The sequence below is a fragment of the Camellia sinensis genome, chromosome 3, assembly GCF_055761805.1.
Source record: "Camellia sinensis isolate YWXY chromosome 3, ASM5576180v1, whole genome shotgun sequence".
Taxonomy (NCBI): domain Eukaryota; kingdom Viridiplantae; phylum Streptophyta; class Magnoliopsida; order Ericales; family Theaceae; genus Camellia; species Camellia sinensis.
In genome coordinates, this window is record NC_138963.1 from 56,288,011 (window position 1) to 56,312,334 (window position 24,324).

At 37.5% G+C, this 24,324-nt stretch overlaps 1 protein-coding gene and 1 long non-coding RNA gene across 2 annotated transcripts; one reads left to right on the forward strand and one right to left on the reverse strand.

Moving 5' to 3' along the window:
* Positions 1 to 1,144: 1,144 nt before the first annotated feature.
* LOC114261993 (uncharacterized) lies at positions 1,145 to 22,450 on the reverse strand. The gene is made up of 4 exons (XM_028202320.2): positions 22,172 to 22,450; positions 18,712 to 19,610; positions 2,196 to 2,312; positions 1,145 to 2,081 (listed from the first exon to the last, which is right to left on the reverse strand). The coding sequence occupies exons 1-4, from the start codon at positions 22,185 to 22,187 to the stop codon at positions 1,527 to 1,529; spliced, it is 1,587 nt and encodes a 528-aa protein (XP_028058121.2). The 5' UTR covers positions 22,188 to 22,450; the 3' UTR covers positions 1,145 to 1,526.
* On the forward strand, positions 8,368 to 8,824 carry LOC145822537 (uncharacterized). Its single transcript, XR_014363922.1, has 2 exons — positions 8,368 to 8,491; positions 8,529 to 8,824. It is a non-coding gene; the product is annotated as an uncharacterized LOC145822537 (long non-coding RNA).
* Positions 22,451 to 24,324: the final 1,874 nt, after the last annotated feature.

Consider the following 24,324-nt stretch of genomic DNA (forward strand, 5'->3'; position numbering starts at 1 on the left):
GGCACCATCTGATGCTCTCCAATTCGGCAAACACCGTTCTTTCTAAAAATATTACAAAAATTGCCAACAATTTCTTCAAACGTATGATAAATTTCACACAAGAGAGAGTATTCATGAACTTGAGTCCAGGCAAGAGGCTACAAAACCCATAAAAAAAAAAAAAAAAAAAAGGAAAGAGAATACAAGATTATTGAAACTTGAAATACCTATTTAAACAAGTGTACAAGCCCAATTCAATAAAAGATACAAATCCAACTAAATTCCTATACTTTGATTAAAAAGAAATAAATTGTAGAAAGTAAAAATTATACAAAATAACGTAAAAGGGCAGGAAAAAGAAAAAAAAAAAAATTTATTAGAATGAACATTTTGCACAAAAAAAAAAAAGAATTCTAATTATAAATAACTATTTTTATAACAAATTTAAATTTTCTTGTGTGTTTTAGAAGAAATTGAAATCTTATTTACCATGCTATAATGAGTTGTACAAGAAAATTAACTTTTTTGTAACTACCACTATATTCATGCTAAACAAACTTCAATTTTTATTTTTTTTTTTTTCAAATTTCCTCACTTTTGACCGTTTTCATCCTACCCAAACTTAGTCATAAGCACAAACATGTGTGCTTTGAGTGGACATGATCTCGTAAATAACTGAATTAATAATAAACATGTGTGCGAGTGGACATGATCTCGTAAATAACTGAATTAATAATCTAACAAAATACATACAAAATGAGTACTAAAAAGAGGTTCAAACTAATTGATGAAATTACAAAATTGATAAAATCTTATCGACCCTTTGCTATAAATTCTTTTATTGATAATCAATTGTAACTTGCACGCACATCAACTAATCTTGAGGCCTTGAAATTAACAATCAGGAAAACCTCTAATAGCCTTTTGAGGTGACTCAAACTCTAAACATTGAAGCTTACTCTCGAGTCTTTACCATTTGACCAATCCTCAGGTTATCCCTATCGATAATTTTGGGCCAATTCAAACTCAAGATAAGATCCATAATTCAAAGAGAATAATATTCACAAACTAACCATCATAGGAATACTAATTTAATCCAATCTAATCCGCCCAAACAAACATGCCTAAAGCTACTATGAGCAAATTGGAACAAGGGATGCAACACTGGGCAGAAAAGAGAAGTCTAAATTTTTTCCATAGAAGTTTTATAAGGTACAGGTCAGGTACAGAGAATCAAGCCTTCCTAAGATAACTTCCTACACAATTCCTGCTAATTTCATACTCATATCTAATCCAAATGTTGCTTAAAGAAAACAATCCAACTAATTTGATCTCAAGCTGAAAAACATGCCCAAATCAGGACTTTTTCTTCTTTTTCAATAATCGGGTGTTTAGACGGACTAGTTTGGACACACCTCGACTAATCAAGTTAAAAAACATGTCAAATCAGGACTTCCCTGAAACTTCAACATAAAGCTCAGCAAGAGAACTGAAATACCAGAGAAACTGCTCAGTGACACAATTTTCTGATTTTCCAACACTGAATTCTAATACCGATACATGGTTCGAAGAGGACCATACTCAGATGGTGCTTCTTCATGATAACGGTACTCAGATGTAAGAGGACGGTATTCTGCCCGCAGTCCAGGAGAACTGTACTCTGGTGGTGGTAGGTGTGCAGAATACAGAGGATCGCGGAATGAAAGAGGTTCCCTGTATGAGATGTAGGGATCACGGCTTCCAATCTCATCCCGATGCCTTACACCCAAATCTAAAAGACGACGGTCACGATGCTCAACAAGTGGGTCCTGCCCGTAAACATCCATTTCCAGACTCCTCCCATAAGAAACATACGATGGAGCGGCAACTGGCGGTGGAGTCAAAGGTAGACGTCGGGGAAGAGGTGCAAACATCTCGCTTTCATAAATAATCGGACGGTCATGGTACTGGCGGTCCACAACCAACCCAGAGTGCCTCTCTGCCCGTCTGATTCTGTCTCGATCCGCATATGTACGGGTTTCTGCTTTAAGATTTCTGCCCGACTTCTTAGAGTTGGAGCTTCCTCTGCTGGAAGCAACAAAAAGCTTACACAAGTTCTTCACCTAATCAAGAATATATAATGCTATTAGTTTCAATGATCTGCAGAAGAATGAGCACCAAACCCAAATAATTTGACGTTATTATTTTCTGAGAACATAGCAAAAACAAGGACAGACCTGTTCTGAGGTCAGTTGGCAATCGAACTTGTTCCTTGCATAGTAGTTATCTTTGATGACCTTTTTGAACTTCTCCTCTGCTAACGGATTGCAATCCTCCAAAACAGTAAATCGAACCTACCATAAAAATTCCTCAGTTTTACAACTGTAATAAAAGATGTCGCATATAAGTAATTATTATCTCATTTTTTGTCAATAATAAACTTTGAGAGAAGAATCCAGGTAAACGCTTGGAGACTAATTCGTCTTCATTTGTGGAAGGTCATCATACCCAGTCCAGGAGTAGGACTGCAAACAATTCAAGCTCCGGAGTATTCTAGCTCGGTTTGCTAAGAATTAGTCAAGCTCGACTCGAGTCAACTCAATTTTACATAAACGAGATACTTGACGAGAAGAACTCAAGCTCGAAAAGAAAAATCAAACTTAAATTAATTAAGCATATTAAGAGAAAAAATAGAAAATTATGAACACAATATAAAAGAATGCTCATATTAATAATAAATTTTATCAATCAAATGAAAATTTACACAAACACCAAACACAAATAAAGAAATAAAATATATTTAATATATTATTTAAAATAAAATTATTTCATATTTTGTGTTCATGAGCCTTATCAAGCCGACCTTGGGTCTACTCAAGCTTGGCTCGATTACTAACCAAGCCTAAGAGTAAAGCTCGAGCTTGTTTATGTAGCAAACAAATCAAGCTTTGAACGAGTTGAGCATAAGTTCATGAACAGCTCAGTTTGTTTGCTATGAGGGTGTTTAGGAAGTGCCTACTATTTTGGCTATTTGGCTATTTTAGATTTTTGTGTTTGGGAAGATGGGTTGGATTTTTTGCTTGATTGTTGTATTGGAAAATGTGTTTGAAATGATGTGGGAAGGGAAATGACAAAGTTGCCCCTAATGGATGAATGATTGGTGTGGTTTTCAAAAACTTTCAAAGGGAAAATCGTCTTTTGCATAGCTAGCCCTGCCACACCCCACATGGACCTGCTGCAGATGGGTTGCACTTTTTTTTGTTTGCATATGCTTTTGGCTTTTTTCTACTTTCAGGCTATTTTAGCCCCCTAAACCTACTTCCCAAACACCCCTATGCAGAAGGCTCCTCTGCTTACAGCCAGGTTTGGGAGAGGTAATAAGTTGCCAAGGCTTATTCTCTTATTTTCTGTCAATAATATACTTTTGAGAGAAGAATCCAGGCATACAATGAAGACTAATTCATATTAACTGCATCAATGATGGAAGGTCATCATACCCAGTGCAGAAGAGGTAGTAAGTTGGCAAGTCGTGGCCCCCAACTTTTTTGTGACAAGGCTAATTCACATGACTTGAACCCACAGCAACACAGCTGGGAGCAGACAGCACTTGCATCATGGAAGGGAGACAAATAAATAAAGTACACTTGTTATTTTCATCGCTCTTAGCCAAAACCAGGCTTATTCCTTTTTCTTTTACATGGGCGTAGCCCAAAAACAGACATCAAAATTACACTCCACTATTAACAAAGGAATGACTCAGATTCAAGAATTATATAAAGGAGATTTGGTCCTCCACAACTTGATTGAAAAAACAGTGACTCAGAAAGTTGCAACACAAATACAATATCATTACTAAAGAAACCAAGTAACATTGACAATAGAACACAAGCTTCATCCTAACAATTTATGAATCTTGTGAACTACTAAACAAATTGAGATTGACTACAACTTCTTTTACTCCAATAATTGGATGATTTCCATTAGAAGCCAATTTAAGAAATTGACTACGGAAGCTTAACATCTACCATCCATACAGTCCACCTAAACTGGATTTAGCAGCAACCTGACAAACATTTATAACGCCCATCTTCATATATGGCCATAATTTAAATGGAATACCAGTATACTATGTTGGTAGAAAAATAACGATTTAAACCCAGACATGTGGTTGTGGGTATCAAAATAATTTTACTTGAATCAGCATTTTCTGTAATGATATGTTAATCAGACATGTTTGCAGAATCCAATTTCACAGAGCCTGTGATTGTCCTGTTGGTTGGCACTCACTAAAAAGACTAAATGGTTGTCCCAAGTATGTGGTCAAGAATAATGTCATTTACTTTATGTAGGTTGCATTGCTCTTAACTTCCATTAGAATGATAAAATTATGAAGAGAAGTTTATGGTAAGTAACTTTAAAAAAGCTAAATCAACCACACAAAAAAAAAGAAAGGAAACCACGGACCTTAAACAATTTCAAATCAAGCATGTAATGACAGAAAGTCCCGAAACGAAAATGAGTTTGGTCACTGTACAAGCCAAAACAATCAAGGCAGTTGAGCAATGGCTAGAAGAACTCAAAATATAGACTGGACTAATATTTAATTCCACGCAGAGAGAGACAATTAAATGTATGTATTGAAATGTTGAGAGAGAGAGAGATTTATGCAGCACAGCGCTTGATTCATGCAAACAATGTTCGTCTCAGATAGCCTCATGAGCAGTGTAATCAAGGATTTTTCAACTTCTTTTATCTTTTAAATCTGTTACCAGAATCTTATGATTCATGATTCGTTTCACAATTCATGGGTAGATTGAGGCGTGTCTATGAGTGATGGGAATTGCAAAGGCACTGGTTGACAATAACCATTGCAGCCTAAGAAGTACGAACACAGATACGGATACGGATGTGGACACGGGACCACGATTTCAAAAAAATGGAGACACAAACACAACGATAGAGATTTCAAAAAGATGGAGACACAGACACAGCATGGATACAACAATAAAATATGTTTTCATATATTTTTATTTGCTATCTAGGTTAATATTACATTCACAAACAATCAATATTAACAAAAACTAACTATAATTCTTTTTTTTTAAATTTAAAAAAACATTTTTAAATTAACATTTACAATTTATATATTTTTTATGGATGATCTATTACGTATTTAAATCTAAAAAAAAAATACTAAATAATAAATATTCAATATTCATCAAAAGCACTAAATAAAATGAAAAAAAAAGACAACTTGGCATGCCTCTAGTGTGTCTCCGAAGTGTCTCCGGCATGTCCCCTGAAAATAAATTAATTAAATAAGGGAACACGCCATGTGGTGTGTCCCAAACGTCTCCTCGAAGTGTCCGTGTGTCCCCAAAATGTCCGTGTCCGACACGGATACAACACTTGTTTTGAAGTGTTGGTACTTCATAGATTGCAGCTAAGAAGTACAGACACAGATACAAATACGGACACGGATGCAAACACGGGATATGGTGATTTTAAAAAAATGAGAACACAGATACAATGGGGACACAGTAATAAAATATGTTTTCATATATTTTTATTTGCTATCTAGATTAATATTACATCCATAAACAATCTATATTAACAAAAATGCCTCTAATTCTATAATTTTTAAATTTAAAAAAAAAAAAAAAAAAAAAAAAAACACTTTTAAATTAACATTTGCAGTTTATATCTTTTTTTTTATGGATGACACATTAAGAGCATCCCCATCTCTTCCCTTATATTACCTCCTTAGTTAAAATAAAATAAGGAATTTTTCTGTCAAAACACATCCCTAGCAGTTCCCTTATCCAATCTCCTAAATATAAGTGTTACTACAGTGACTCCCTATTAGTAGGGAGTCACTGTAGCTCCCTTATATCTGATAAATTCTTATTTTATTTCGTTAAAGGTTGAAGGCAAGAAGGACGTCCTCCCGAGCGTCCCCCCGTGAGTGTCCTAGAGCTAAAGAAGGAAAATATCCAAAATTAGGGTCAACCGCCCGCTCATCCAGCCGGTCGACCGCCCTTGTTTGCTTTCTTTTGCTGCTAGCACCTGCTGTGATATTGCATGTGTTTATATTATTTTATTATTCAAAAAATATTTAAATTTAAAAGTAATTAAAAATATTATTTTAATAGAATAGAGAAAGAATAGGGAGTTTGTTGGGGGAAGTAGATAAAAAAGTAATTCCTAAAATAGGGGATGAATTTTGTAATAATATTTTAGGCTAAAATTTAGTTAGTCTGGTAAGGATGCTCTAAGTATTTAAATCTAAGAAAAAAATAATAAACATTCTCCATTCAAACATTCATCAAAAGTACTAAAAAAATGAGAAAAAAAACTTGGTATGTCCCTAGTATGTCCTCGAAGTGTCCCCGGCATGTCTCCTAAAAATAAATTAATTAAATAAGGGGACACGTCACATGGCGTGTCCCATACGTGTCCCCGAGGTGTCCGTGTGTCCAACACGAATACGACACTTGTTTTAAAGTATCAGTGCTTCATAGCATTGCAGAATATATAAATTTAGTATAATTAGAACTTGTGCTTTAATAGGATTTTATTTTTATGCTTTTATTTTTATATCAGTAGTTGCCATTCATTAGTTTCCTAAATGCGTTATGACACAGTCCAAGACTGGTTGGAAGCCCATTATCAAATTTGGAAACTGAAGCGACTAATCCTCCCTAACTAGCACGATATTGTCCGCTTTAGAGTTAGGACATTTTAGCTAGCTAATCCCTCACGGCTTTAAAATGCCTCATATTAATCTAAAGGAGTTAGTCTACTTATGTAGTGAAATGGAACTGTGATGTGGGATGCATAGACTTTGCCAAGTACACACACATAACTCCCAAGTGGACTGGCTGCCTTAGCAGGGAGTTCTCACATACGACGCCAAATGAAGCAGCTAACCCTCCCCGACTAGCACAATATTGTTTGCTTTGGAGTTAGGCCATTTCAACTAGCTAACCCCTCACAGCTTTAAAAAGCTTCATACTAGTCTAAGGGAGTTAGTCCACATATGTAGTGAAGCTGTAATCTCTCACAAAGCCATGTGTGATGCGTGGACTTTGCCGAGTACACCCACAAAAACCCAAAGTGAAACCCATGGGTCCGAGAACTCTTTTTGGTCCTATAATTGGTAGCTTTATTATTATTATTATTATTTGGTGAAGCATTAAATAATTATTAGTTAGTTATTTTGCTTATGTTTCCAAATACTATAGGATTTTTTTTCCTAATTCATTTTAGGGTTTTGGCCTATACATGTTAGGCTTTTGAGATTGTAATGGGCGGCTTTGATTAATAATATTGGAGATTGTTTTGAGGTTGTGGTCGTGTGTATTTCTTCCCCTCCCTTCTCTTATCTCATTCTACATCGCAGTGTTTCTTAATTAGCTGGTGCTTATACCTATACATGGCTTTTTGTAATGGTTTTAGAAACGTAAACTTTTATTATTGATTATTGAGATTGATATTGAGAGTGTTTAGGGACTGTGATCCCCAGATTCTTGTTCTTCTATTCTTCTTGTTCTTGGTACTACATCAATGGGTGGATTAGTTTTTGGATAGAATCTGCTGGAAATTGTGTTCATGCATATAATATGATAGTGGTGTTGGTGGTAGATAGTGGTATGTATAGAATATGATAGTGGTGTTGGTGGTAGATAGTGTGTTAAAATCCACCTACTCTCCACCTACTTCACCCACTTAAACCTACTCCACTAAACCTAACCCACTACACCACTACCACCTCACCTACTCCACTAAACCTAACCCACTACACCACTACCACCTCACCTACTCCACTAAACCTAACCCACTACACCACTACCACCTCCACTTCACCTACTCCTTACCTACTACACACTCACCCTCTTCTATATATAGGAATCATGAATCATTGTAATAGATATCAATATATCAATCAATAATAATACATACAATTTATTCTCTCTCTTTCTCTATACATTATTTCTTACATGGTATCAGAGCTGGTTTAAAACCTAGTATTTTCGCTTCCCCGGCGGGCGGCAACCTCACCTTAGCCGCCCGCCGGACCTCAACCTATTCCGTTGATAAAATCAACAAAGATTTGTGCAACTGTAGTCATGTGTGAGGCTGATGGAGAAGAATTCTTCACCTCATATGACGAGACAGTCTGGAACTGGAAACACTGCAACATTCTGCTCTGGAATTCTGCAGCAGCTAGATTATAGCTTGGTTGAGTGCCAAGCTTTGGTTCTTCCACCCACTCTTGAACTTGCCCAGTAAAGTGTGAAGGTTCATGCTTGTGTTGGAGGGACTAGTGTGCGCGAAGATCAGCGCATTCTCTCCAGTGGGGTTCATGTTGTTGTTGGTACTCCTGGTCGTGTGTTTGACATGTTGCGGAGACAATCACTTCGCCCTGTTTACATCAAAATGTTTGTCTTGGATGAAGCTGATGAAATGCTGTCACGAGGTTTTTAAAAATCAGATCTATGATATTTTTCAGTTGCTGCCACCCAAAATCCAGGTTGGGGTGTTCTCAGTTGCTGCCACCCAAAATCCAGGTTGGGGTGTTCTCTGCCACAATGCCACCAGAGGCTCTTGAAATCACCAGGAAATTCATGAATAAGCCTGGAAAGAGAAAAAGCTCATGCTAGGATTTGCGAAGTGATTCGCTGCAGGAATTTTGGCTTTGGATGAAACCCTTACCATACTCCACTCATTCTCTCCAACTGTTCTAACTTTTTATTTTTATTATTATTATTATTATATCAAATAATCAATGCACTCATGTTCCCCACTAACAGTGTCCACTTTTGACCCAAACCATTTTCAATCCATCATTTCTCCTTCACCTTTTGCACCCCACTCACCGACTCTCTCTCCACTTTATCACATGGGTTTGTCCCTCTCTCTCCTCCATTTGATTTCAAAAATCACTTATTTTTATTTATTTTTTCCAAGTCACTTTTCCTCTTTTTTAAATACCCCACTTTATTTTGAAACAATCGCACTGATGTTTTTCATATAATCCATCTATAAATATTTTTTATCTATTTTCTTTCTCCCTTGTTTTCTTTCATTTTATTTTTATTTTTTCAACAAAACACTCAAAAAAAAAAAAAAAAAAAAAAAAAAAAAAAAACATTTTACAAACTTGTCATTTCTTCATGCCGGGGATCAACCCCGATCAGCATTTTACACCATAAAAAAAAAATAAAAATAATAAAAAAAAAAAAAAAAAACACAAAACAAAACAAAACACAACCAACACAAATCGGAACAGTGGGATTTTTCTTCTCGCCTATTCTGCCGGTCTTTTCTTCTTGCCACCGTCTTGGGCGGCCCTTGCCAGTGTTGCCTCCGTGTTTCCCACTCCACTGGGCATGATCACTACTCCCTGCTCCTCCACTGCAGCATATGGCGGCCCTCCAAATCGGAACATAAAACTGGCCTTCCGCTTCAGCTCCTTGTTTTCCGCCTTTAGCACACTTATCTCTGCTCGCGCATCCTTATACATGCGTTGGAGCAGAGCCAGTTGGGCGTTTAACTGCTGCACCTCATTTGTCCTACTCTGCAGCCGGTTCGACAAATTTGTAACCGCAGTCATGGTTTCCACACATGACTTCAAGGTATACTGATTGGCCTCCACATCCGACTGCACCGCCATTTTTTGCTCCACCGACCGCATCGGAAAGTTCAACGGAGCAAAACCAGAGGTGTTTGGTTGAGGTTCACGGGCCACCGCACCAGTTATCTCTCCTGTTGACTCGTTGAGGTCGGGAAAGAGAGTGAGCAGACCACGGGAAGATGAGGCCATGTTCTGGGTAGCTGAACGGGAAGAAGAGGCCATGTTTTTTGGGTTGCTGAGTGTTTCCGAGAAGGGTTGGATACAGAGTATTTACAGATTGTTTCAGAATGACAAGTTCAGAGGTTTCAGTCTGGTTTGGTTTCCTCCGCCTCCGCATTGGTTTATATTGACACTGACGACGCGGCCGACACGCCGCTCTGTCGCTCACGTGCCTCGCCGCGTCTCCGGCTCACCTTTTGATGGCTCGACGCTTTCTGTCGGGCACGACTTTTGATGAAGTGGGCGCGCCTTTTGAGGGCGCAACTTTTGATAGCACGTCTTTTCATGGATTGGGCACGCCTTTTGATGGCACGTCTTTTTTGAAAAATTGGGCACACCTTTTGAGGGTGCGACTTTTTAAGGGTCCGACAAGACTCTGTAAACTGTCCCGACATTGATTCCGGTTAGCTCCTTCATGGGTCCGACAAGACTCTGTAAACTGTCCCGACATTGATTCCGGTTAGCTCCTTCATGGGTCCGACAAGACTCTGTAAACTGTCCCTACATTGATTCCGGTTAGCTCCTTTATGGGTCCGACAAGACTCTGTAAACTGTCCCGACATTGATTCCGGTTAGTTTCTACAAGGGTCCAGCAAGACCCCATAAACTGTCTTCTACATCGGTCTGACACCGCCATCCAGTGTCCTCTACACCGTTATGACACCACCATACAGTGTCCTCTACATGGTTATGACACCCCCATACAGTGTCCTCTACAACGTTATGACACCACCATCCAGTGTCTTCACCAATGGTCTGACACGATCATACAGTGTCTCTTATCCTCTTTTATTTTTATGTATTTTCTTGTTTTGTTACTCTCTCCAAACTCAAGTTGGTTAGTTCCTATCCCCCTTGAGTTTGCGGGGGGCTGTTAAAATCCACCTACTCTCCACCTACTTCACCCACTTAAACCTACTCCACTAAACCTAACCCACTACACCACTACCACCTCACCTACTCCACTAAACCTAACCCACTACACCACTACCACCTCACCTACTCCACTAAACCTAACCCACTACACCACTACCACCTCCACTTCACCTACTCCTTACCTACTACACACTCACCCTCTTCTATATATAGGAATCATGAATCATTGTAATAGATATCAATATATCAATCAATAATAATACATACAATTTATTCTCTCTCTTTCTCTATACATCCTACTCTCCACCTACTTCACCCACTTAAACCTACTCCACTAAACCTAACCCACTACACCACTACCACCTCACCTACTCCACTAAACCTAACCCACTACACCACTACCACCTCACCTACTCCACTAAACCTAACCCACTACACCACTACCACCTCCACTTCACCTACTCCTTACCTACTACACACTCACCCTCTTCTATATATAGGAATCATGAATCATTGTAATAGATATCAATATATCAATCAATAATAATACATACAATTTATTCTCTCTCTTTCTCTATACATTATTTCTTACATAGTGGTATGTATAGAATATGATAGTGGTGTTGGTTGTAGATAGTGGCATGTATAGAATATGATAGTGGTGTTGGTGGTAGATAGTGGCATGTATATAATATGATAGTGGTAGATAGTGGTAATATATAATATGTAAGTGGCATATAATGGGTTATGATGATGTTTGTAATATCTCCTATATAAGGAGTGTCATTTGGTCTTGTAAGATAAGAAGTTTTGAATATAACAGAAATATATTCCTTCTTCCTCATATTTTCGGAGTTCTTCTTCTTCATATTTTCTAAGTTGGTATCAGAGCAACAAAAAACACAGCAGCCCTAAAACCGTCATAGCCATGTCGGAAGTCACGTCCGGAACCACTTCAACCCCTGCCGCTGCCATTCCGGTGAAAATGTCCAACTCTCACTCTGTCCAAATCACCACCATCCGCCTAAATGGTGATAATTTTCTCCGCTGGTCACAATCTGTCCGGATGTATATCCGTGGGCAAGGAAAGATCGGTTACATCACTGGTGACAAGAAGGCTCCTGCTGTTAATGATCCGCTGTTCGACAATTGGGACGCTGAAAACTCCATGGTTATGACATGGTTGGTCAATTCCATGGAGGAGGATATAAGCTCTAATTACATGTGCTATACTACTGCACAAGAATTGTGGGATAATGTTAGTCAGATGTATTCTGACCTAGGAAATCAATCTCAAGTTTTCGAATTAACTTTGAAGTTGGGAGAGATTCGTCAAGGAGATGATTCCGTCACCAAATATTTCAATTCGTTGAAAAGGTTGTGGCAGGATCTTGACATCTTCAACACATACGAATGGAAATCGGTTGACGACTGCAACCACCACAAGAAAACTGTGGAAGACAGCCGTATTTACAAGTTTCTTGCCGGCCTCAACATTGAGTTCGATGAAGTGCGAGGAAGAATTATTGGCAGACCTCCTCTCCCATCCATTGGCGAAGTATTTGCCGAAGTCAGAAGGGAAGAGAGCCGAAGGAGCGTCATGCTTAAGAAAAAAGGTAATGGTGAATCAATTGAAATTTCTGCTTTAATTAGCGATGCTGCGGCCAACAAGGCTGCAAGTTACCAGCGCAGGTTTGATGATAAGCCACGGGTCTGGTGTGATTTTTGCAACAAGCCTCGCCATACACGCGAAACGTGTTGGAAGATTCATGGCAAACCTGCCAACTGGAAAAGCAGCAAACAAGGAGAGAAGAATCGTGGCTTTCCTACCGCTAATGAAGCCGATTCAGGTCCCTTTAACAAAGAGCAGATTGATCAACTCTTAAAGCTGATAAAATCCAACTCCTCAACCGGTACTCCTAGTGTTTTGTTGGCACAAACAGGTAGAAATCCTAAAGCCTTCTCTTGCCTAAACTTCTCTCCGTGGATCATAGATTCCGGTGCCTCCGATCACATGACTAGTTTTTCCCATTTATTTAGTACCTATTTCCCTTGTTCTGGTCATGACAAAATCAGAATAGCCGATGGTAGTTTTTCACCTATTGCAGGAAAAGGATTTATTAAACTAACTGAGAAAATTAATCTCAATGCTGTTCTTCACGTCCCCAACTTAGCCTATAACCTTTTGTCTGTCAGTAAACTATCTAAGGATTCTAATTGTCGTGTTACATTTTTTGAATCTCATTGTGAATTTCAGGACCAGAACTCGGGGATGATGATTGGGCGTGCTAGGATACTTGAAGGTCTTTACTACTTTGATGAAGTACCTGTTAGTAATAAAAAAGCTCAGAGCTTTAATAGTACCAGTTCAATCTCTGTTCGAGAAAAAATAATGCTATGGCACTATAGGCTAGGACATCCTAGTTTTCTTTATCTGAAACATTTATTTCCAGAATTATTTAAAGGGATTGATTGTTCTTCTTTTCATTGTGAAAGTTGCATTTTTGCAAAATTTCATCGCTCTACTTATTTGCCAAAACCTTACCAGGCTTCAAAACCTTTTTATTTGATTCATAGTGATGTTTGGGGCCCTTCTAAAATCACTACTCTTTCTGGTAAAAGATGGTTTGTTACATTTATTGATGACCATACCCGCTTATGTTGGATTTATTTGATGAATAAAAAATCTGACGTGAAAAATTTATTCACAAATTTTTACAATATGATTGAAAACCAATTTCAAACCAAAATTGGTATTTTACATTCTGATAATGGAACAGAATATTTCAATGAGCAGTTGGGTGAGTTTTTGGAAAAAAATGGGATTTTTCATCAATCTACATGTCGGGATACCCCTCAACAAAATGGCATTGCAGAACGAAAAAATAAACATCTACTTGAAGTAGCACGTGCTATAATGTTTTACATGCATGTTCCTAAATATTTATGGGGTGAAGCAATTTTAACAGCCTCTTATTTGATAAACAGGATGCCTACAAAGGTGTTAACATACAAAACACCTTTTGATTGTCTCAAAACTTTTTTTCCTGACACGAGGTTGTTTTCTGATTTACCCGCCAAAGTTTTTGGATGTACTGCCTATGTTCATGTTCCCAGTCAATTTCGTTCAAAACTTGACCCCCGTGCTATAAAATGTGTTTTTTTGGGTTATTCCTCAAACAAAAAGGGGTATAAGTGCTTCGATCCTCAAAACAAGAAATTTCATGTGAGTATGGATGTGTCATTTGTGGAAACAAAATCCTATTTCCCCAACACTTCTCTTCAGGGGGAGACAAGTGGAGTAGAAGACCGTTTTTGGGATACTTCTATCCCGCTCCCCAATGTCATTTATCCTACACAAAAACCACATCTGTCTGATAATGATCACTTAGGAGAACCAAGTTCTATGGTGCCTAGTCAAGAAGATTCTTGTTTAGGGGGAGAAGTACTACAAAATGATCTAAATCCTGAGCTTCAGGTTTATACTAGGAAGCGATTTCATCTGAGGAATAATGACCCGAATGTCCATCCTAATGACCCGAATGTCCACCCGAGTTCTGGCATCGAAATTTTAGGTAATCCTATTCCTTCTATTTCCGACCTTGATGTACCTATAGCAATTAGGAAAGGTGTCCGAATTGCATTAAACATCCTATTGCAAATTACCTCTCCTATCAAAGACTGTCTAAAAACCATAGAGCTTTCACATCTAGGATTTCACACTTGTTTGTTCCAAGGAATATACAGGAAGCATTGGATGATCCGAATTGGAAATTAGCAGTCATGGAGGAGATGAATGCTTTAAGGAGAAGTGGTACTTGGGAGATAGTTGATCTACCCAAAGACAAGAAAACAGTTGGGTGTAAATGGGTGTTTACGATAAAATGTAACGCAGATGGAAACGTTGAGAGATACAAGGCGAGACTGGTAGCTAAAGGCTTCACTCAAACTTATGGGATCGACTATCAGGAGACGTTTGCTCCTGTTGCTAAAATAAATTCCATCAGAGTACTGTTATCTCTTGCAGTAAATTCAGATTGGCCTCTACATCAACTTGACATTAAAAATGCATTTCTCAATGGTGATCTTGAAGAGGAGGTGTTCATGAGCCTACCGCCGGGATTTGAGCAGAGACTTGGAAGTGACAGAGTATGCAGATTGAACAAGTCATTATACGGACTCAAACAATCACCAAGAGCGTGGTTTGAACGCTTTGGGAAGGCAGTTATCAGTTGTGGCTTCTCGCAGAGTCAAGCAGATCACACAATATTTTATAAACATTCAAAAAACAGTAAAATTACAATTTTGATTGTTTATGTTGATGACATCATTTTAACTGGTAATGATGAAGCAGAGTTAGCAGCCCTCAAAGAGAAACTCGCAAAAGAATTTCACATTAAGGATCTGGGAGCCCTCAAGTATTTCCTCGGAATGGAATTTGCAAGATCCAAGGAAGGTATATTCGTTAATCAGAGAAAATATGTTCTTGATCTCCTTGGAGAAACAGGTATGCTTGGTTGTAAGATGGCGGAGACTCCGATCGAGCCTAACTTGAAGTTACAAGCTGCTAAGGCAGAAGAAGTCAAAGAGAGAGAACAATATCAGCGACTTGTAGGGAAATTGATTTACTTGTCTCATACGCGGCCTGATATTGCCTTTGCAGTCAGCATGGTAAGTCAGTTCATGCACTCACCGGGGCAGAGCACTTTGAGGCCGTTTATAAGATCTTAAAATATTTGAAAGGAACTCCAGGGAGAGGCTTACTATTCAAGAAACATGGACATCTTCAAGTTGAAGTATACACAGATGCAGACTGGGCAGGAAGTGTTACAGACAGGAGATCAACATCCGGATACTGCTCCTTTGTAGGTGGGAACCTAGTTACATGGCGGAGTAAAAAACAGAATGTGGTAGCTAGAAGTAGTGCAGAAGCAGAGTTCAGAGCTGTTGCCCATGGAATCTGTGAAGTAATGTGGATTAAAAGAATTCTTGAAGAATTAAAGCTTTCTCACCCGACACCTATGAAGGTCTATTGTGACAACAAAGCAGCTATATCTATAGCTCATAATCCAGTTCTACATGATCGCACAAAACATATAGAAGTGGATAAACATTTCATCAAGGAGAAAATCAATGCTGGCATAATCTGTATGACCTACCTTCCAACAGGTGAACAATTAGCTGATGTGCTAACGAAGGGACTACACAAGAAGCAATTTGATAAGCTGACTAGCAAGCTGACTATGGAAGATATCTTCAAACCAGCTTGAGGGGGAGTGCTGGAAATTGTGTTCATGCATATAATATGATAGTGGTGTTGGTGGTAGATAGTGGTATGTATAGAATATGATAGTGGTGTTGGTGGTAGATAGTGGTATGTATAGAATATGATAGTGGTGTTGGTTGTAGATAGTGGCATGTATAGAATATGATAGTGGTGTTGGTGGTAGATAGTGGCATGTATATAATATGATAGTGGTAGATAGTGGTAATATATAATATGTAAGTGGCATATAATGGGTTATGATGATGTTTGTAATATCTCCTATATAAGGAGTGTCATTTGGTCTTGTAAGATAAGAAGTTTTGAATATAACAGAAATATATTCCTTCTTCCTCATATTTTCGGAGTTCTTCTTCTTCATATTTTCTAAGTGAATCAATGGTGAATCGCATGATTCACAGTTCAATTTACGTTTTATGATTCATGTGATTTTTGAAACTATCGGATCCAACAGATTCCAACCATTTTTTACCTTCGTTTTTTTTTTTTTTTTTAATATATATATAAATGAAATGTCATAATATAACTTCTAAGAGTATTTAACCAATACCTATATATGATTTGTTATTTTCGTGAACAAAATGTTTATGTGATCTAATCAGATCAAGTCAGACCTAACAGATTCTTAAACCTTTTTTTTTCTCATTTTTTACTTAGAAAAATGTCAAAATACATCTTTGATGTTTAAGGCTAAAGTAACTTGCACCTATGAATTACATATTATTATTTTGGTGAAATAAACATGGTTTATTATGACATAAGTTAGATCAATCAGACCCAACTGCTCCACTAACTCTTTTTTTTTTCCTTTTTCTTTTTTAAACAATAAGCATATAAACTTTTTAAAGTGTTTTAAGTTTTAAAATAAAGTGAGATGTTTAAGGCTAATAAGTAAATTAATTATGGAAACTGCATAAGTGAATTAGTTATTGAAACGGCAAAAGTAAGTGAATTGAATAAAATTTCAGTTTACCTGAGTGAGAAGTTGAAACTCTTATTTGGACAATATATTTAATTTAAGTGGAATTATCAAAAACAAATTCGACGTGGAAGCTTAATTTCCATTAAGCAGTTGTTCTAGTGAATTTTCTCTTTGCTTCCAAATAGATCCATTTTTATCATTGTATTAGATATAAACAGCCAAAACAATGATGTTTATTTTCTATAAATAATGAATCTATCTTTTCACAATATTTTGAGCACTTTTGTAGTGTTTTTCAACTAAATACAGAAATTTTAAGGAATATGTGTTTTGGGATTTCAATTTTGCTTCAAATCGAACATTTTGTCTTTTACAAGTCAATTTAGTTTCAAACATATCAGTCCAAAAATATATTGTCATTCATTATGATATACACTGACGTTTACTGCACCACTACTAGTAAATGTACCATCAGTGCACAACAACCTAATATCAGATAGTTCACAGGTCATTCAAGCTTATGTATAAACATTAGCATATCCATGGTAATACAGGTGTAATGAGCGTCCAAAAACCCAACCACCAGTCAGAACTCAGCGATATACACTGATGTTTACAGCACCACTACTAGTAAATGTACCGTCAGTGCACAACAACCTAATATCAGATAGTTCACAGGCCATTCAAGCTTATATATAAACATTAGCATATCCATGGTAACACAGGTGTAATGAGCGTCCAAAAACCCAACCACCAGTTAGAACTCAACTCTCTCTCTCTCTCTCTCTCTCTCTCTCTCTCTACATAACACTTATGTTTCTAACATTTGCCATTAACTTGGACAAAATATCTGACGGTCCACTTTAATCCACAAACCACAGAGGGTTATGTGCTTATTTCCAAATGACGGGGGACAAACCGCACATGGGATAAACTATAAGCGGGCAAAGTGAAGTTTACCCTTTCACATATATCATTTATATTATGTACGTGTCAGTAAAAGTAATAGCCATAAACACAAGTTATTATCAAAAACTAGTGGCAATCTAAAAATATCAAAACCTCTTTATGTACATCATATCCAATTCTTTCCTCTATATTTTTTTTCCATGGCCCCATATAGATAGTGGATTTGTAGCTTTTGATGCTTTCCAAAATCACAAAATTTAAATGATAGTAGCCAGATGGTCAAACTCATTATTAAAGTCACAAAGAAGCCATAAGAGGACCTACAAACAACCGAACCAAATTACTTAAATCTGAGTCCCAATCAAGCCCTCTCTAAACCAAACAATTTAACAAATAATGCTCCTGGTTGAGGAATTTGGCAAGACTAGATAAAAAGATTTACATTTGTAGCATAAAGCATAGTACAAATGTCTTAACTCACAAAACAAGGATCTTTCTTCACATAGACTTCCAATACAGACCAACACTCCTTCTATGACATGGAAATGTTGCAAAATGGACGGGATAGAAAGTGAAAGCTGGTAAACTTTTCACTTGTGCTTTATCTCTACTGAGACCACACAAAGTCTCATAGAGATAAAGCACAAATCCCCAACCCAGCTGAATGCAACCATTCACAGCAATCAAACACAAAAGCATTTCCTTTTTTGACTAATCCCAATTAATTCCAATTCACCCCCATCCATTGTTCTAATTAAACAAACCCTCACACCTACGCATCCTTTTAGATGGCAATTCATGGTTACACTAAAGTTAACAACCTGCAAATTTCTTCCCCAAAATAATTTTTAATCAAACACATGCACCAAGTAAAGGTTAAAACAAAATGTAGAAGTAGAGACTAACCTGAGATGGGAACGCTGACTGGAAAGCCTTGGGTTCAATATTGTAACCCCCTGGTCCTGCAGCTTTGTAAATCCCATACATGAGTCTCAAATCAAAATCAAACAAAAACAGCCTCATCCCTTTGTAAACTTTTTGTACTACATCTCTCTTGCTTGCAGGCAGCCCAAGAACCTTATAATGGTAGCAATCCTTTTTTGTCTTCGAACTGCACATGAAAACCATCCCCATGCTCTCAGCCCTCTTTGACACCGTTTTCTTGTTCGATGATCCTGGCTTGTCTTCCACTTTAGCGGCTACTGTCTCAGAACCCCTATTTGACACCTTTTTCTTGCTCGATGATTCTGGCTTATCTTCCACTTTAGTGGCCACTATCTCAGAACCCCTTTGTGCCACCTTCTTTCTGTTCCGTTTCCTTGATCTTTTGACTTTCTCTCTAGAATTTTCTCCTAATTTATCTTCATTTTTTGCTTGTTCAATTGTGTTTTCCTCATTTTTTCCTTTGATTTCCTCCTCCTGCTCTTTTCCTTCTTCTTCTGTTGCATTTTGTTCATTATCTTCTTCGTCTATTGCATTTGGTTCATTCTTTTTGTCTTCTTCCATGGTATTATCTTCATGATTTTCGTCTTCTTCCATTGCGATTTCCTCATTCTTCTCTTCTTCTATGGAAAATTTTCCATTCGCCATATCAGGTAATGCATTTTCTTCATTCATTACTTCTTCATTTTCATTGTGTTTCTTATCTTCATTCTCATTAGCAACCCCGGTTTCTTTAACACTCATTTTCATTGAGACGGACAAAGTTGTCTCACTTTGAGAAGTGTTAGAGGCATCATTATTCTTGGGGTTTAAATTGGAGCTAGAAATAGTACCCTTTCCTTTCTCATTGACCATGTTGGCCTCTATAATCACCCCAAAAAAAAACAAAAAAAAAACAAAAAAGTAAAATAACTTCTTAAAATCCATAAATTCATTATTGCTAATTTGGTAAAGCAGCATAGCCAAATTGCTAACAAAGTTCTGTCCAAAACACATTGCATCAGCAAGAATGAGAATGGAAGACCACGACATTTGAAAAGGATATAATAGAATTCAATATTCATGCATGCTCGCAAGAATTTTGGCATGGGACTTCATTTAGAATTTTGTAATTTTTATTTGGTCTAGTATTATTCAAAGTTAATGAATAAAATTGAGAGCTTAAAGTTGATTAGGGTTGTGACCCTTGTGTTCTTCCTCTCTATCCTTTCTCCCTCTGCATCACACAAATTACAAAAGGGTAAATTACACCTATATCCCTTGAGGTTCGTCTTTCATACAAATTCCCTCCCTAAGGTTCTGAAAATTACACCAACTCCTTGTCAAAGTTTGTCGTTTAACAAATCTAACCAAAAAAATTAAAATGACTCTTTAACCCTTGTTGTTTGCCTCCATTGGGATGAGCTTCTTGTACATCCAGCCCTTGTCCTCTCTAAGGCATTTTGTCAAACATGGAATAGGCATCCGCACAACTACTTTCTCCCACCCTACCACCATCACACACACTGAAAACCATCAACCACCCTACCTCTACCATCATAGCCATCATCCCCTCACAGCCGCCATCAACCACTAAATACACCTAAAAAAACAACTCCAAGCCTCCATGTAGCACCGCAAAACCCAAATCAAATCTATAATACCTCTGTCTCCAACCCCACACCCACTTGGGTCTTTTGTAGAACATTCATCTTTATCCACCTATACCTCTGCATCCAACCCCAACACCCACACCACTGTCTCCACCCCCATTACCCACTTCCAAACATCAAACCAAATCAACCCCCATTCCACTTAGCCACCACTATTCCTCCAACTCCTAGCCCACATTCTCCATCCATCAATGTGCTCAAATCCCCAACCCCACCACCACCACCACCATCACCGATCCCTACCCCTATCACAAGGTCCAAGATCAAGTGCCGAAGGTCCGAAAGCTGAGATGAAGCACTGGTGTTTCCAAGTTTCAAGATTGAGCACTAGTATTTCCGCCCTCCTAGCATCGTGCTCACATGCTCTTCCCATGTGGTTCCTGAGGTGGTAGGTGGTGTCGTGATAGAAGGATAAAGAAGGGGAAAGCAGGGAACGGTGTGGGTATAGAGAGAGGAAGAAAAATGAGTGCTTGGGAAGGAAAAACAATGATCTAGTGAGAGGGAGGGGTGATTGAATTAATTGTTGACAGTCAACCAATGGAGAGGTTTTTTGTAATATGCCTATAAACCTCAAGGAGAGGGAGTAATTTCAGAAACTTCAGAGGTACCAATGTATTAGTTACAAACCTCAAGGGTGTGTGTGTAATTTATCCATTACAAAAAGAACATAAATTGGAAGCTTCTATTTCCACAAACCCTTCTTCCTCAGTTCACACACTTCGTCAATTTTTTAATTACAATTTTATCCTAAAAATAAAATTACCATAATACCCTTATCTTTCACATTTCAAACCCTAATCCTCAAACCATTACATCCATCAGGCATTGCCAGCAGCATTGCCACCATTCCGATCTGTCCTCTGCCGCAAATTGCTTGCCTTCGCAAGCCATCCACACCGCCAACCACCATTGGCAAGCCATTGCGAGAAAGGGGTTGGAAGAGGCCAGTGGTAGCGGCGATGACTGGCAGCCAGTGGTTAGGGTTAGGGTTTTTTAGATTGAAGATAAGGGAATTTTTATATAAATGTGTGTATTCAGCAAAAAATAAAATATTTAAATTTGTAGTGTGCACCAAGAAAGTATGTGCACTGAGAGAATTGGGGGTGTGAGAATTGAGTAGTTGGAAATAGAAGCTCCCACATAAATTGGAATGGACTTTGAAGAATGGAGAAGCTCCTTTCTCGTTAGTTGTTTGGCGTGATGAATATAAGTGCACCTATTTTGATAAGTGCACTTATTTAGGTCACATCACATCTCTACTTTTCTACACATTTTTTTTGTACTCTACTTTTCTACACATTTTTTTAGTAAAAAATTAAAAAATATACTTATTTAGATCATCCCAAATAAGTTACCATTTGACGATCATAGAGGCCCTAGTTATCAGATCCAATTACCCTCAAATATATATATATACACTGCAACAAATGAGGTCGATTCTATAACCACCAAAGTCTATTAGTGGCTAGAAAACGACAGACATCCACAACGCTTGGACACAAAGAAGCAGCAAAACCAGAACCAATAACAAATCTGTTTGGTTGCCCAGAAAACAAATATGGAATTCTAAGCGAAGAATGAAATGATGAATTAAGCATCTACATTAGGCACCGCTGAGTGATAATCATTCTATCTTTTCCTCATATACATAAACAACAGAAAATACGCAAAATCAATTAAACTAATCCATTCATCCAAAAAAAATAAAAATAAAACCTAAACTTGATGTAATCACAATACAATTGTAAATTAAAAAGAGAATGCGTACTCACCTCTGGTTGCAAGCATTGAAAATACGGATTGAACTCGGTGAAAAGTATTGACGATGATGGAGAAACAAAATCAGCTACAGATTCGAAAAATCAGATTTCGAGATGAAACCAGCGCCTCTCCTCTCTCTAATATAGAGATAATTAATTACACAAAACCTCTCGAGGTTTCTACAATTACACAGTGATCCCTGAAAATTATGGCTATTGCAGGGCTAGTGTACGGCAGGTCTGGGCATCCAAAAAACAAATAATAATAATTTAAGAATTAAAGAAAAAAACAAATTCTCCATAAAACAATTAACAACATAAAACGAGGGTAAATTACACTCACCTCCCTTAAGATTTTTGATAATTATATGGATCTCTCTTATAGTTTCAATAATTACATAAACTTTCTTTATTTTTTCTGATGTTATCAAGATTCTCTGCTCCTTTTAATTTAAGTCAAGCGGTGTTAACTTAGTTGTACAAATAACTATAATACCCTTTAATTGTAATTTATCTATATATTAAATTATCATTTTATTTCTCACAATTTTTTTTTTTTTTTGATATTTCATTGACTTTGTATTTTTTTTCCCACTATAAGTTTTGAACTTTTATAAGTTTAAAAAAAAAAAAAAAACCATTAATGAAATTAAAAATATATATATCCATATTCCTTATTTGAATTAATTTTGAGATTTTAATTTAATAAAAATAATTTAAATGAAAGAAACAACGATGGAGATATAGATTTTAGATGTAATAAATAACAAATTATTCGAGTACTTTATTATTTTAAAATAATTTATTTCTTCAAGTAAACTCCTATTTTAATTAGACATAAGACATGATAAATTTAAATAACTCAAATAATTTCTTTATCTTTCGTTCTCTATCATCTAATTTTAATTTATTATAACGTGATTATATATTTTTCCATTTTTATATTTATTTTTAAAAATTTTATTATTAAGGTGAGAAATATTGACTTATTTTTTTAATGATAATTAAAATTTGAGAATCATATAGGATTGTGAAAAGATAAAATGATAATTTTTTTATATATATTTATGAGGTAACATTTGGTAATTTTTATAAGTCAATTTTTTTTAGTATAAATATGAAATGTTATTATGTTTATTTTTCTTTAAAAAAAATTAATACACAAATATGTTTACAAAATAAAGAAAAATTCATATTTCGTAAGTTTCTATAGTATTGTGTGATGCTAGCCAACATTGATGAAAGAGAAAAAAATGATGAAAAAAATTGGGGAAAAAAATAGAGAAGAGAACAAATAATAATAATAATAAATTATATGGTGAGAGGGTGATTTATGATCTGGAATTGGGCCGAGGCAACGGCCGAGTAGGTTAAGAGCCCAACCGTGCATGGGGCCGAGATAATCGACTATCCGCCCGGAGATGGGCTGCCAGAACTTGGCCCGGGTAGGAATTGGGCCAAGTGTGTGCCGCCCCGGACCGTAAAGAAGCTCGGCAAGGCAGTGCTCGGTTAGACCGAGCTGCTTGATCAGGGGACGGCTGAAGCCAGACAAGCTGAGCGACCGGCGCCCGGAAAGGCGTGGTCAACCGAGGAAACCGTTTGATCCGCAGGAAGGCCGACCACAGGAGGTGCCCCGAGCTCGGCTTTGCCGAGATGTCGCCTAGCCCAGTCCTCCCTGGGCCTAGCCAGTGAAGTGCTTGGGTATGAAGCACAGCACGGCCGTGGATAGAGCAGCTCGGCTGCCGAGCTCCAGCTGAGAAGGCAGGCAGTTGTGATTAGGTGATGATCGACAAGGTTTATGCTGACAGATGGGATAGCGGAGCCACGTGTCAGGAGATGACTGGGAGTGGATATGGGGCGCAGAGGGTATATAAGTATGTCTGCGCCCCCCATACGTGATGGATGAACACTTTGTAAGGAATTTCTTACACTCAAACACCTCTCTCTTTCTCTCTCTCTATCCTAAGGTGTGTGCTAACTTGATCGTCAGAGGGTTTTTCCGGCCACACACCGCCGGGTAGCTCACCATTATTTGCACGCAGGTGATCGGACATAAACGGAGCTCGGAAGAAAGGAGTACGGGCTTGCCGGAATATTTGCTCCCCGTACAATTAGCGCCATCTATGGGAAACTTGACAGACAAAACCTTGTCTTTCAGGTTCATC